This window comes from Liolophura sinensis, chromosome 7, assembly GCF_032854445.1.
Source record: "Liolophura sinensis isolate JHLJ2023 chromosome 7, CUHK_Ljap_v2, whole genome shotgun sequence".
NCBI lineage: Eukaryota > Metazoa > Mollusca > Polyplacophora > Chitonida > Chitonidae > Liolophura > Liolophura sinensis.
The window spans coordinates 37,321,844-37,334,948 of NC_088301.1; the positions used below are offsets into that span (position 1 = coordinate 37,321,844).

At 35.6% G+C, this 13,105-nt stretch overlaps 1 protein-coding gene across 3 annotated transcripts in view; it reads right to left on the minus strand.

Annotated features, from left to right (window-relative positions):
* Positions 1-13,105, minus strand: part of LOC135471241 (phosphatase and actin regulator 4-like) — a 37,821-nt gene that overhangs the window by 1,359 nt on the left and 23,357 nt on the right. For 2 of the 3 annotated variants that reach the window (XM_064750372.1, XM_064750373.1), the window contains exons 2-11: positions 8,887-9,042; positions 6,877-6,984; positions 4,606-4,758; positions 3,926-4,153; positions 3,228-3,585; positions 2,466-2,608; positions 1,717-1,873; positions 1,212-1,267; positions 692-753; positions 298-435 (exon numbers count right to left, since the gene is read on the minus strand). In XM_064750372.1, the coding sequence (XP_064606442.1) occupies positions 298-435; positions 692-753; positions 1,212-1,267; positions 1,717-1,873; positions 2,466-2,608; positions 3,228-3,585; positions 3,926-4,153; positions 4,606-4,758; positions 6,877-6,984; positions 8,887-9,042 (1,559 nt within the window). The remainder of the gene's footprint in view (positions 1-297; positions 436-691; positions 754-1,211; positions 1,268-1,716; positions 1,874-2,465; positions 2,609-3,227; positions 3,586-3,925; positions 4,154-4,605; positions 4,759-6,876; positions 6,985-8,886; positions 9,043-13,105) is intronic. The other variant, XM_064750374.1, reaches the window with a different exon arrangement.

The window sequence follows — 13,105 nt, forward strand, 5'->3', positions numbered from 1 at the left end:
TTAGCTCTCATGGAGCGATTCTCACCAATAGTAAAAACACGTGCATCATAACATAAGATGGCGTTATGTATAATATTTTATTTAAGATAAATTTCTGTGTATAATCACCTTACACATCAGTGAAATCCTTGCTGTACAAACAATAATTATAACAATTATTGAGGTTTCTTTAAAACGCATAACATTTATTCTTATGGCAGCTTTTACATATGTTATATATATTTAACATCTCATAGGCAGTTGAAGACAATAGATCGTTATAAAGTCCAGACTATTCAGATGCACAGTTTGACCTACCTTATCCCTTGGTGTGAGCCGTGTCCATGGTTTGTCAGCTCTGCGGTCATACTCATGGGCTTCAGTTACCTCCACATAGTCACTGAACTTGATGATCTTCTTTTCCTTCAGTTCCTCTACACTGGGGCGGAAGCTCAGCTGCAATAGGATAGGACGCAGAACATTAAAAATTGTTCATACACCTTCTACAAATTTTACTTTGCCTGTGATCTGTAAATTTCAATGCATCATGCTGATGGCTTTAACAACTGGCTTCTATCATATCCTAGAGTTGAGGATAACATCTGTTTCTGGTTTTACAGGAGTATGGTGCATGTTAACATCTTCGTAGTTATTTTTGTTTTGTTACCTGGGAACACAGAATCTTGTACTAACAATTGAAATGGGCTCTTACCTTCCTAACTAGGAACCGCTTTTTCTCTTCCAATAATTTTTTCTGTTCCTCTTGACTTTGGTCTGAAATAAAAAAAATGCAGAACATGAGTTATGAAAGTATGATCTGTTAAAAATGAAAATTTTTTTGCAAGATTAGGTTTTCCAGCTATGTGATTACAACAATTTTTTAACAAAAAATTTGTCCAAAACATACCCAAGAAGATCATCCTGAAAACTAATCTAATCCTGTTTAATTAGTTTCTATATTTTACACACCACCAAATATTAACATTACCAGATTGACATTAGATGATGTAGCAAAGGGATGCCACTCTGTTATCATTTAATCGCACAATGAAATGAAAACAGCTAAGTAACGTTTTTATTTTTGAATGCAGAAGAAAAGAAAAAGTATCACAGTTTCCAATATTTTCAGAGTCAAAAAAAATTTTTTTTTCTTACACAAAAACATGTTCCTTAAACTTCAAAACTTCAAAGCTGACTTTACACACAGATAACACCTCCACATGAAAACTTACTGTGAAGTATATTCCTTTGCTCTAACTCCTCAGGAGAAGGACGTAAACTTAAACGTCTGAAGAAAATTAAAACACAGAAAATGAGTATATAAAGTGAGCATTTCCATGGGAAACATAACATGACATGACACTGATACATTCATCACTGAACATTACAATTTTGGCCCATGCACTGAATCACTGTGGCATAATTAATAATTTTATGTAAGTATTTAAAAATACTTACATAACAAGAGAGCTAGAATCTAATTTGCTGCCTTAATGAATGAACGAGCCTCTGGAGAAGATGTGTTTTAACTAAAGCAGAATGTTTAATTAAACCTGAAAGAATTCATTTTTTTATACTCACTGTTTCACTCTCTCAATACCATGATTAAGACCAGAAAATTGGAGAAATGCTAACAAAAAACAGACATCTTAACTGTGTAAATCTTATTTCAGCCAATCATAAGCCTTTGCACTTGTTTGTACTGAAATGGTCAGTCAGTACAATGGCAGCCCTTACCTTGTAAGTTTTGTTCCAATTGCATGCCTATCTTCTATTTTCTCTGCTTCTGATTTAACAGGAATTATATTTTTTTCCACCAGCTCTCGATGAGATGGTCTATTGCTAAGGAATCGTGCCAGACTGTCCTGCCTAGCAACTTTGGCCGCTAGCGTACCTGAAGACATAGAGGACAAAACAAACATTAAAAGATTACCGTGTCATTCAGCATTCCAGAAGAGTTACAAACAAAAGCATAATATTTAAAATGTTTTTTTTATTGCATGCAATATGAAATTTAAAAAGTCAAACTCCAGTTAAATAAATGAACCTATCTTTGTAGGTTGTTTCCTCATACATCAAGTCAAGAAATTTCTATAGCAAGGAAGAAATGGTTCACACTATGGTACATTTGTGATTGTACTTTTTTGATGCCCATTTGGCATGATTTTCCAAACATTTTCGGTTGTAGGATCCTTCAAGGCACAAATTCATAAACAATTTGTTTCACAAACAGTAGAACTGGAAGCGTCCACTTCCTGACCTGACAAGCAGGTCTAATCAATCAAATGCAGAATCATGTGACACATGTGAAACATATGATTTACTCATCACAGGAACTCCTTGATGAAACCAGATGGCAGTATAAAATGTTAGGGTCGTCCATTCAACATATGTAATAGCGTCGATCTTACATTATAATGTCTGTGGTGGGGATATAAATGATCTAGTGCTACAGTTCCTCTAGGAAAGTAACGTTCTGAACTAACTTGTTATTTCTATGTCATCTCTGTACAGCACTTCCTCATCGTCTGAAGACGAATCGTCACCAGGCAAATTGTCGTAGTCTGTATTTGTGTCAGATCTGGGCGGAGGCTCTGGCTCACGGTCAGGTATATTCTCTTTGTTCTCGCTAAAAACAAAAGTAACATCAACACTCAGACTAAATTAAAAAATCTAGTATATCACCTGGCACACATAAGAAAACATGTTGTAATATTTAAATGTGCTTTAGAAAACACTCTATCTACATACAAGTAGATTTCTGTAGAAAAATACGCAACATTCCAGAAAAACTTCTTACACTTATCCCATCTCACTAAACACTATTTCATGCCATATTTTCATTGCGACTTGTACTTTAAAAGGGAGGACAACACTAAACCCAATGTACAATGTATATATGCATAGATCTTACATAAAAGTATACCTTTTTACTTCTGTCACCGTCCATAACCTAGATATCGCAGTTCAAAATAAGTAAAATTGTGTGTACTGAGTTTTGACTGATCAGTTATTTCTGTTATATGAGAATGCAGCTGCTTCTTTTGATATCTTGTGAACACTGTTTTGCCTTTTAGCCATGAGTGCAGGGTATGAGTGATGCAAAATGGTGTTCCAGTTTCTCTAACATGCAGTATCCCATGAATACCAGATAAGAATTCCAGATATAAAATTTTATTGATAGACTTAGCAAGCATGTCAGAACAAAATGGCACTACTCTTTTGTTTACTAAAGTTTGAAAGCTTACTTTATTCTGACTCTGTATCTCTGTTTTGTGTTAGATCGTGTTGTAGGGGTGGCTTGAGGAGATGGCAAAGGTATCACTGGTACAGCTGGGGAGTTGAGGAGGCGTGAACTGGGCGTTGTCTGTTCACCCGCTGATGACAACTGCACAGGGGTCAAGGCCATTCCTATAGGAACAACTGGTGTACTGGGTCTACCATTCATCCCCTTCTGTTTCAGAGCACTTTTCTTCGGCTGCATGCTAAGGTCAGGCTCACATGCAGGAATTGCCTCATACGGTGAAGGAGGATTTAAGGGTGTGTTAAGATTATCATAATCCTCTTCCCCATCTGGCTCCCCACTGCCTGGGTTATTTACCTTTGCTGTGGAAAAGAAAAAAAATTTCAGACCCACAAAAATATTAATCTATTTGCAAAATCTAATAGGAGAAATAACCTGAATTCATACAAATATGAGCATTAATCAAGTGAATAGATAAATGTTCATTATGTATACATAATGTAACAATCACATAAACTTAATCCTACGGTGGAATAAAGGCCTTTAAAATTCTTAACACTTAAGTTTGATAATACTAAACAAGTTTCAATATTCAACACAGAAAACTACTGGCATATCAATGACAATACAGTTTTGAAGTAAACATACATGCATATGAGAAAATTTTATAATTGTTTCAAGACAGTACATGGGTGTACATACCTTGCACTTCTGATGTTGGTTGTATGGCATTTATCTGTAATGAAATACTAGAGTTCAGGAGGGTGTAACCATTAGGGTGTGCTGGAGTGACAGGGCTGTATTCAGGAGGGGGAGGTAACTCCGGTTCAGGCTGCGGGATTGGCGGAACGGATGCCTCATTGGGCTCTGGAACTTGAGGGATCTGCACTTCTATAGGCACCACAACAGGTCGAATTTGGGCTGCTGATACTATCAATACAAGAAAAATGGTGAGAAATAAATATGCATAAAGCAATGAAGAAAACTGATAACTACAATGTAATGAGGATGAACCTTATTTGTTCAGGGTGTTGAGTGAGCATTTAGAACTTTTATCCTCAGAACAAGACCTGAGCGAGATGTGAACTATTCAAACATATTCGTTATGTGAAGGCAGCAAATTTTCATCTTGCAGCAGGTGGTGAAGTGAAATGTTATTTGCTCTAGTATCAATATGACATTATGCTATTGTTACCTCATTGTTTCAGATGTTTTAGGCCATTTGTGATGAAATCTTAATACTTACATAGTGTTAACTGGTAAAGGGTAAAAACAGAGAATTGCATCTCTCTTTACTGCATGACATCTTTTAAAAGGCAATGCTTTTTGGCAAAAGAATAAAGGAATTTTTTTTATTCTGAGTAACATGGGCAACTACTTACGCATAACTTTGGTGTCAACCGGTGTGATATCTGCAGTGGTGGTGACATATATGGAGCCGGAAGAATTTGTATCAGGACCAGCCCGATCTCCCCACAACTCTCCATTCTCCACCACTCTCTCCTCTTTCAAATCATCACCTTCTGTTACAGAATCTGTTAACAAAACATCCACATGTGATAGAAAATTACATATGGTGAGATTTGAATTTCACAAAAATCAGCACTTTGCTTTTCCCATACAATTTCTTGTACATGTATTAGTAATCAAGCTAATAATAGGCAGCTTGCAAATTTTACATCCTAAAATTATGATCTTTCAGAAAGAATAGTGTTGTATCCTGCCAAATAAATACACCAAAACTATCTTCATACAGGATTCCACTGGCCTGCCTTCACTAACTCTGCACAACTATCAAGGCATTGCTTTGTATTCTATTGCAGTATCACTTCCTACTTACATGATCTTTTAACTTCTAATTCTGTAAGTAATTTTAGCTATTTAGTTATTATTCATATAATAATCCAGTGAAAACCATGCTAATAAAGTCTAACATTCATAGGCCATGCAAAATATCTTGTCACATCATTGACAAAATGCACGTTAGCTTTAAGTGATGAGGAAACATGCTGTTGGCATATGAATTAACACAAAACAAACTGCAAAATAACATATATGACCTGGCTAATATCATGCAAAACATTTTCTTATTTTTTTCTTTCCCGTAACGTGTAGCAGCAAGCTCAACTGCAAAATTAGACAAAGCAAGACAAAACAGAAGGCTCAATACGTGACAGTGGTTCAAAACTTTATAATACCTCTGAACTTCTCATGGTTTACCTTGCCATCATTTATATTTCCACACAATGTAATACTGAACATGTGTATTTTGGCATTCTGATAAACTCATAAATGTTAAGCACACATATTCAGCAACCCTGTAAGGTACTAAAGCTCAGCGACTTGGGACGTTTGTCTGTGACAGAAGTAAACAAATGAAATTTCAATCAAGAAAGCGGGCTTAAGCTTTCAGCTGTATCTCAAGAGTTAACCAATCCTAGCACTGAAGCGTAAAATACATTACAGCTCTAAACCAAGACAGACTACCTGTACATATACAGGTAGTAAAGCGTTTGTTAGGTATTGCAGCATATCATACAAATGCATGTGTAAATCAATTCAAGATATTGGTGTTTTAATTACTTTTTGCACCATACTCTTATTTCACTTATATAGCAACGGTCAAATTTATGAGTGAAGGAAAACGAATAGTTCAGGGGACGATAATTCCATCCAGCCATGTATGTGTACGAGACAAACCACTTGACTTTAAAGCCACAGCTTAACCAGTGGTGAAAAAAAAATCACGTAGAATTATGTGATTTACAGAGCATCACGATCTTCACATGATTTTTCACAAATGATTTTTCATCCTTCTGCTCAACAGTCCATACAGCAAGGTGAAAAAAAAAAAACCACGAAATTAAAGGTGATTTAAAGGAGAAGAAAATTTAAAAACATGACACTATAGGCTGAAAAGAGCACATTTTTTTCTATCTGGTGGTACCTGCTGCATAATTTTGTGATTTTTTTCTAGCCATACACATAAAGTCTGAAAAGGGCAAGGCTGGCATAAATTGCTTAGTCCATCACGTCCTCTATCTTTAACACCCTGTAATTTATGTTGGGGGTGTGTTGCCTCTCAGCCAATGAGAATCGTTAAAACTGCCGGCTTGTCCATGTAAACTCCTTACCTACGTCCAACATTCCGGCTTCCCGATCGTCAAACAGAAAACAAACTGCACTGTTCACTACATTCCGAAGAAGAGTTCTACTGGAAATGTATGAACTGTACTTCGGAGGTTCCCGACGGACATTCTCCTCCTAACAGAGAAGACTTCACGACTTGTCCTTAGGCAAAATGTAGTCACCAACAGCGGATTTTGGCGTTATTTGTAATTTATCATCTTAAACATATTAGAATTTTTTTATGCCATGCACCTTCGAGGAAATGCATACTCTTTTAAATGGTACATGTATATGTTTGTCATTTAAGTTTTCTTCTCCTTCAATGTAAATCCACTGAATGGTTTAAGACTCTTGCATATGCATACATGGTGAATTTTAACAATCACCACACGAACATGTTCATTTAATATCTACAGCTCCTTACTGTTTGTCCTCTTCAGCAAACAAACCTACATTTCAATTTCTAGCCTTCTCCATCTTTCTCACTCATGACCGGCCTTATACAGTAATACAAAGATACATACCTAAACCATCTACACTCACATCCTGGCCATCTGTATCAACTTCTTTAAGGACACCTTTTCGTATTAATTCTTCTCTTGTCACTCGTAGTGAAATTTTTCGCTCCAAATCTGTGAAGCAAGGCATATTTTGATAGGTACAGGCGCATGCAACAGGATAAAGGATGCTGACAGATCATTCACAAAATCTCTTCACAGACATGTAATCTACCAAAAAAAAAAAAAAAGCTTTAAAACTGTTCATTGCCTTGGTCATTTTATATTTTTCTAGCCAATGAAGTGCAACATTTGCTTGAGGAACAATACAATTTTCAATAGATAATATTCTGTAAGACGGATCAGAAGCCAGAGACTACATGATGTCCTTAGTAACAAGCAGCGTGGGTGAAGAAAACGGTCCTCCATTACTGCATAAGAAAATGCCTACTTCAGAATCGCGGTCAATGACCTTGTACCTGTTGGATTTGCACAACTGTCAGCTTTCCAGATAGTCTGAGTATTTCTGTGGAGTTATGTGACGTTATTTTGTATTTTGTGCTTTAAAATTGTGTGTCCACTTTGTTTTAGACAGGAAAGGGTGGTCAAGTGACCCTCAACTTCCAACCTGTCTTACAGAATAGGAGAGATCTTCAGTTAGACCATATAAACTATTTACAGGTAGCATGTTATGGACTTCAAGTAAAGCAATTAAAATTAAATAAATTGAAATTTTAAATTTTAATGTGCACACTATAACAGAATAAAATTATGCATTTTTTTCTGATCATATATTGATTTATTTGCTTTTTTTCCCCTAAAAAGTTGCTGATGACAAATTGTACCCATCAGAATTTACTCATGAACAACCCTGAAATATATCACATCAGTACAGTCTTCCCTAGCATTTAATGGCCATACATGTGCTTTACATCTTACAAATAGCACAGAGGAAAGGATGCACTGAGTAGGTGCAAAAATTCAAAAGCATCTTGGTATACCAAAAGCTATATAAGGTCAAACAGAAATTATAACAGCAGGTGATAAAGATCACATGATTGAGAAGTTGATACTAAAGAAAGCATAGGAGTTCTGCTTGCATGTACATGTGCACATATGCCTTTGTAGAAGATTCCTCTAATATTCTATCCAACATATGCAATACATAGGCAGATATAAATAAATAGAGGAATATGCTGACATGACTCAATTATAAAACATTACAAACAACAAACATTCCAAAAAGTGTTGTAATTATACCAAACCACAACTACATGTACATATATTGTACATCCAACAACAAAGTGAACGCACGAACACTACACTTAACAATAATGATTTTAAATTCAAAAGTTTACACATAGCACGAACAGCATTCCTGAATTCCACTAATTGTAAACATGTCTCCCTCTCCCACCAATCACACACAACCCTCACTACAAAAAATAAATACTAACAAAATTTCAATGTTGCAACTGTCATGTGGAGAAATACATGTAAAAACCATACAACCATATTTTCCTATTATTATTAATATTAATGCAAGACCAAGTTTGAAACATCATCATAAAGACCTAATCAAAAAAAGAAAAAATCATCCGACTTTTAGATACCAACAGAACAGAGGACAATAAGTTCAATGTAACACTGCTGTTTACTACAGTAGACACTAAAAACACAATGAAGAAAAGTGTTACATATTATCAGTCTCTATGAGATGCAACAGTGATAGGTAACACTGACTAGCATGATGAAAACAACAAAACTGTAAAATCAACAAGAAGAAAGCACCCACATCACAAAACCAAAAACATAAGAGCTTCAATATTAAAACATCCAGGGTCGTGTACAAATACATGTAATGCTTTCAACATTTATCTTCATGACCTTAATGTGATGACCTGTGTCTAATGTTATTTTAAAAAGTAACACTGATAGGACTGACCACCTTTCTCCTTATACTTGTTCTACATAAAAAAATACATAAAAAAGCCATGTGTAAAGGGACGTGCATGTAGCACAATGTGTGGCACTCACCAACAGCTGTTTTCTCTATTTTTTCACTCTTTTTCCGTCTCTTCCATTTCCAAGGTTTAAAAAGTTTTCCTAATGCCGCAAATTTGCTTTTCCTCTCCGGAGGTGGGGTTTTGGTCCCTAATGACCCAGACTTCATCGCGCCATTCTTCCTCCTCTCTGGAAAAAGCATAAACAGCACAGAGACTAGTTAAAAGGGGTTCACTTATAAATTATTGCTTCAAATGAGTAAGACATTTGAAGACAAGTAAAATATGAATTGCACAGTGTACAAGTACATGTACATCCTACATTACAAAGAAATAATAAATAAATGTACATGTGTTATTGACAAGAGGTGTCCAGCGTTTGAGAAATTCTTTTAAGGTCTTATACTCAAATATTGCATACTCTGGTGTCACTATGCATTCTGGGTAGTCAAAAAACTTCACTGCCCTTCCCTACCGGCTTTATCACAACATCCAATGACACCACCAGTGTACACCAGGTTCATAGAACACTACAAGTAGTTTTCATGTATAAATGGTAAAATGATGCACTTCCAATTGAAAAAAATAAAGGGCTCAAGATACATACTGGTTCCATTAATACCGAACATATATATACCTGTAGTGCATTGTGGCTTAACAACACAACCTGTAGTATGACAGGCACTATGACTCACTTTCTCATTACCAGGTTAATGGGTAACAATGAGGACTGATCCGTATATGCCGTTACACCCGGACACACCTATATAATAAGTAATGACAAATATAGTAATAATATATATAGTAATATAATATAGTAATAATATATATATAACTACATAGATCTTCTCATCACTTGTATCATAACTGAACCTGTAACCAGCATGGCAGGTACTTGCAAAAAACCATCTACCTAACAAGTAGATGATACTCTTTCAGGTACTGAAAATGACAGGCAGATGAACATAACAGAATTCCATTACCTTAACAAAGGATGACCCACCCATGCCAACCCACGTATCATATTGCCATTTCTAAGGGAAACACTCCTAGCTATACTCTCTAACAGGGCAGTGACCTAACATGTTACATTAATATTTGTTTTCGGCAAAAAGTCTGCAAACATCAAGAACAAAAGAAAACAATTTACTTTAATGACTTTGTGCAAGCTACTAAACTGAAAAATTTACAAGAGTCTATTTGACAGTACCTGTTATTCAATTCACTGTACATTAGCTGATATCACATCAAACAACCGCAGGATCTTATGGCGGAATTTATACTTGTTGTTGGGAATACATGCATGTGCAGCTTGTTTCATATAAAAACTTCATTTGGATATTCCTGAACACTTTGAATGCATTTACACGCCCACGTGAAGCCGACTTATATCGATTAAGTGATTAGGTAGTGTAGCAGTAGTAGGCTATTCTCCATTTTGGGCCGTTCATAAAAACTGACAACAAATCAATGGTGATCATGCTACTTGTATGGTTAACTTCTCAATAAAACCACTGGATTTCAGCATCAGTAAAAACTTCCTTGTATTTTAACTGAGGACACTACTTCCCCAACTGGCTGAACATGAAAGGCTTCCTATACTCTACATGTGCCAGTACCAAATAGTTCACATTTTTTCCCTATCTTATTAACCTTGTTACATGCATATACACATTTAGCTTGGCAAACGAGAGTTATCAGAATCTCAATAACTGCCTATATACAGTAGCTACATTTATACTTTTGTCTGCACTTTAGCCTTAGACATCGCATGCTGGTAAATATACATATACATGTAAGTACATGTACACCTGCATGTACTTCTCTAAAGCTACAGTATGAGATCACATCTGAATATTGATTTGAACATTATCACACTCCTTAAGACATTTATACCACTGCAGACTATACTAAGTCATTTGCATTACCACATACTTTCATGTGAATGCTTGATGACACATTTTTCTAGATGAAGTTGATCACACCATAAGTAATACACAAATAAGAAAGAAAAACAATGCACTTGTGTACCCCATATCAGTCCACCTCATCTTATGCATCTAGACATTAAATACATCTACATCTACATGTATGAAGCGTCACTGTTTGTAGGCCTTTAATAACCAGATAAAACTTTCTACAAAGCAAATATGTAGATTCTGAGGGAAATGCATATGACTATACGCCGACAGGGTTTCTCATGCCTCTTACTCAGGTCAAAACATCACTCTCTACTCTCAACTGAACACTGAACAAACAGAACTTCACTCCAAATTAGGCTGATTTTGTCACAATCAATACACAGTTTAACAAAAGGGGTTACTTGCAGAAAGGAATCGTAAGCTTAAGGTGATTGTAAATCACTAAGATCTCAATTGCAGTCAGAGCTTACAACTGACACCCTCTTGCATGAAGGGATTGTAAGCTACAATAGTGAAAAGTTACCATCAAAAATTACAATCTCGTCGATCCTGTTGTAAATATTTACAATCGCCCTAAAATTAATATTAAGCATAAATATTTGCCTTAGATAGGCTGTTAGTTAGAACTTTTTGACTCAGTTTGCAAAAATATGCAATGCAAAAGATATTATGAACATTTTTTCACATGTTGCTGTTGCTAGCTTCTGAATCATTAAGATGTAAAACTCTTTTGAAAATGAAGGCAAGAAAAGTTATTGACCAATACTCTATCCATTTATCCAGGCCACCTTTATGTACAAGTCCAATTTGGTCTATGGTCCCACGTGTAACTTCAAAAATTACAATCTTCTTACAATTCCTTTGTGCAAGTGGTGTAAATTATTTTTACAATCAACTGTAAACTCAACTGTAAGGACCGACTGTAACTACATGTACAATCACTTTGTGCAAGCAGGCCCTGGACGTGAGTGATGTACACTCAGTAAGGATAAATGGCTTAGTAGTCCATATTAAAAGAAAATAAAGTTTATACCATACACTGTACCTGAACACTCAGGTCAGGAGTAAATTTATGTCAAGTATTCAGGATATCTGAAGAAAGGGTATATATCTGTAAACCATTTGGAAAGGAGATTTTTTATTTAATTACCAGCGTTCAGATTAATAAATAAAGGATACTATTAGCAATCTAAAGTTTATAATCCCTTGAAAGGCATTAAGTTTGTTAGAGTCAATTTTTCAGATGTGTCCAAAATTATAAATTATACAATACAAATTTTTACAAAATACCCATATATACATGTATGTTCTCTTAACTTTATTATTCATAAAACGGGGGTTTTGTGAATACTCAACAACATTTTTTCTTAAACATAAAGCATTCCCTGAAAGAATTAAATGAGTCCACTACAAGTAGGTATAGCTATGTGAAACTAATATGCACGCAAGAACGACTGTCTCAGTGGAATGTACAATGCACACCACAATAAATCAGAACCTGTAATATACATGTACAATGTACATGAAGTCCTGGTATGTTCACAGAATCATCCTTTAACAAAACCTTTGGGTGAACACTTAAAACCAGACACTTTTTCCCCGGCCTCCACTGTTAGAGGTATATGTACCTACATGTAAGTGAACTGTGTGAAAGGGCACCTGTTTTCCAACACACACTGTGAATGTTAAAGTGTACACAAAAAATGTTGTGCTCTTAGCTGTATACCAGGTAGATTTAATGTTAACTTCACCTACATGAACGTGGACCTTTTTAACTCTGCATCATCACTGACACGTACATAAAACACACTTACACCACTACCATACTAAGAGACAGGAACTAAAACTACTTTCTCAAAAAGGAGCTACATGTAGTGTTCAAAGAATGTAAACAATGACATGTATACGTTCCTGTAATGGTATCACACAAAATGTTGTACATGTACGTGTCACAGTTATGAACCTATGACTAGTTACACCAAGAGGGAGTGACGTGTTAGCAGGATACACAATGAACAAGGATCATTCTTCATATACACAAGGATATACATTGGATAAATTAAAGATAAAATTATAAATAATTTACTGTGCATATCAAGCATACATGTAGCCCACAAAGTAGACCTCATTAACCATATGTACATACATGTATATGTATATATATATATATACACACACACACATTCTTGCTCACCTTGACACTAACAAGTAAGGACACAACAGGTAAGTCCAGCGCAAAGTTTCACCTGAGCTGCAGTTGACATGTATAGGACAAAGGCCTACATCTGACTATTGATCTCTTTGTTACAGCTGCAGTAAGCAGGTATACAT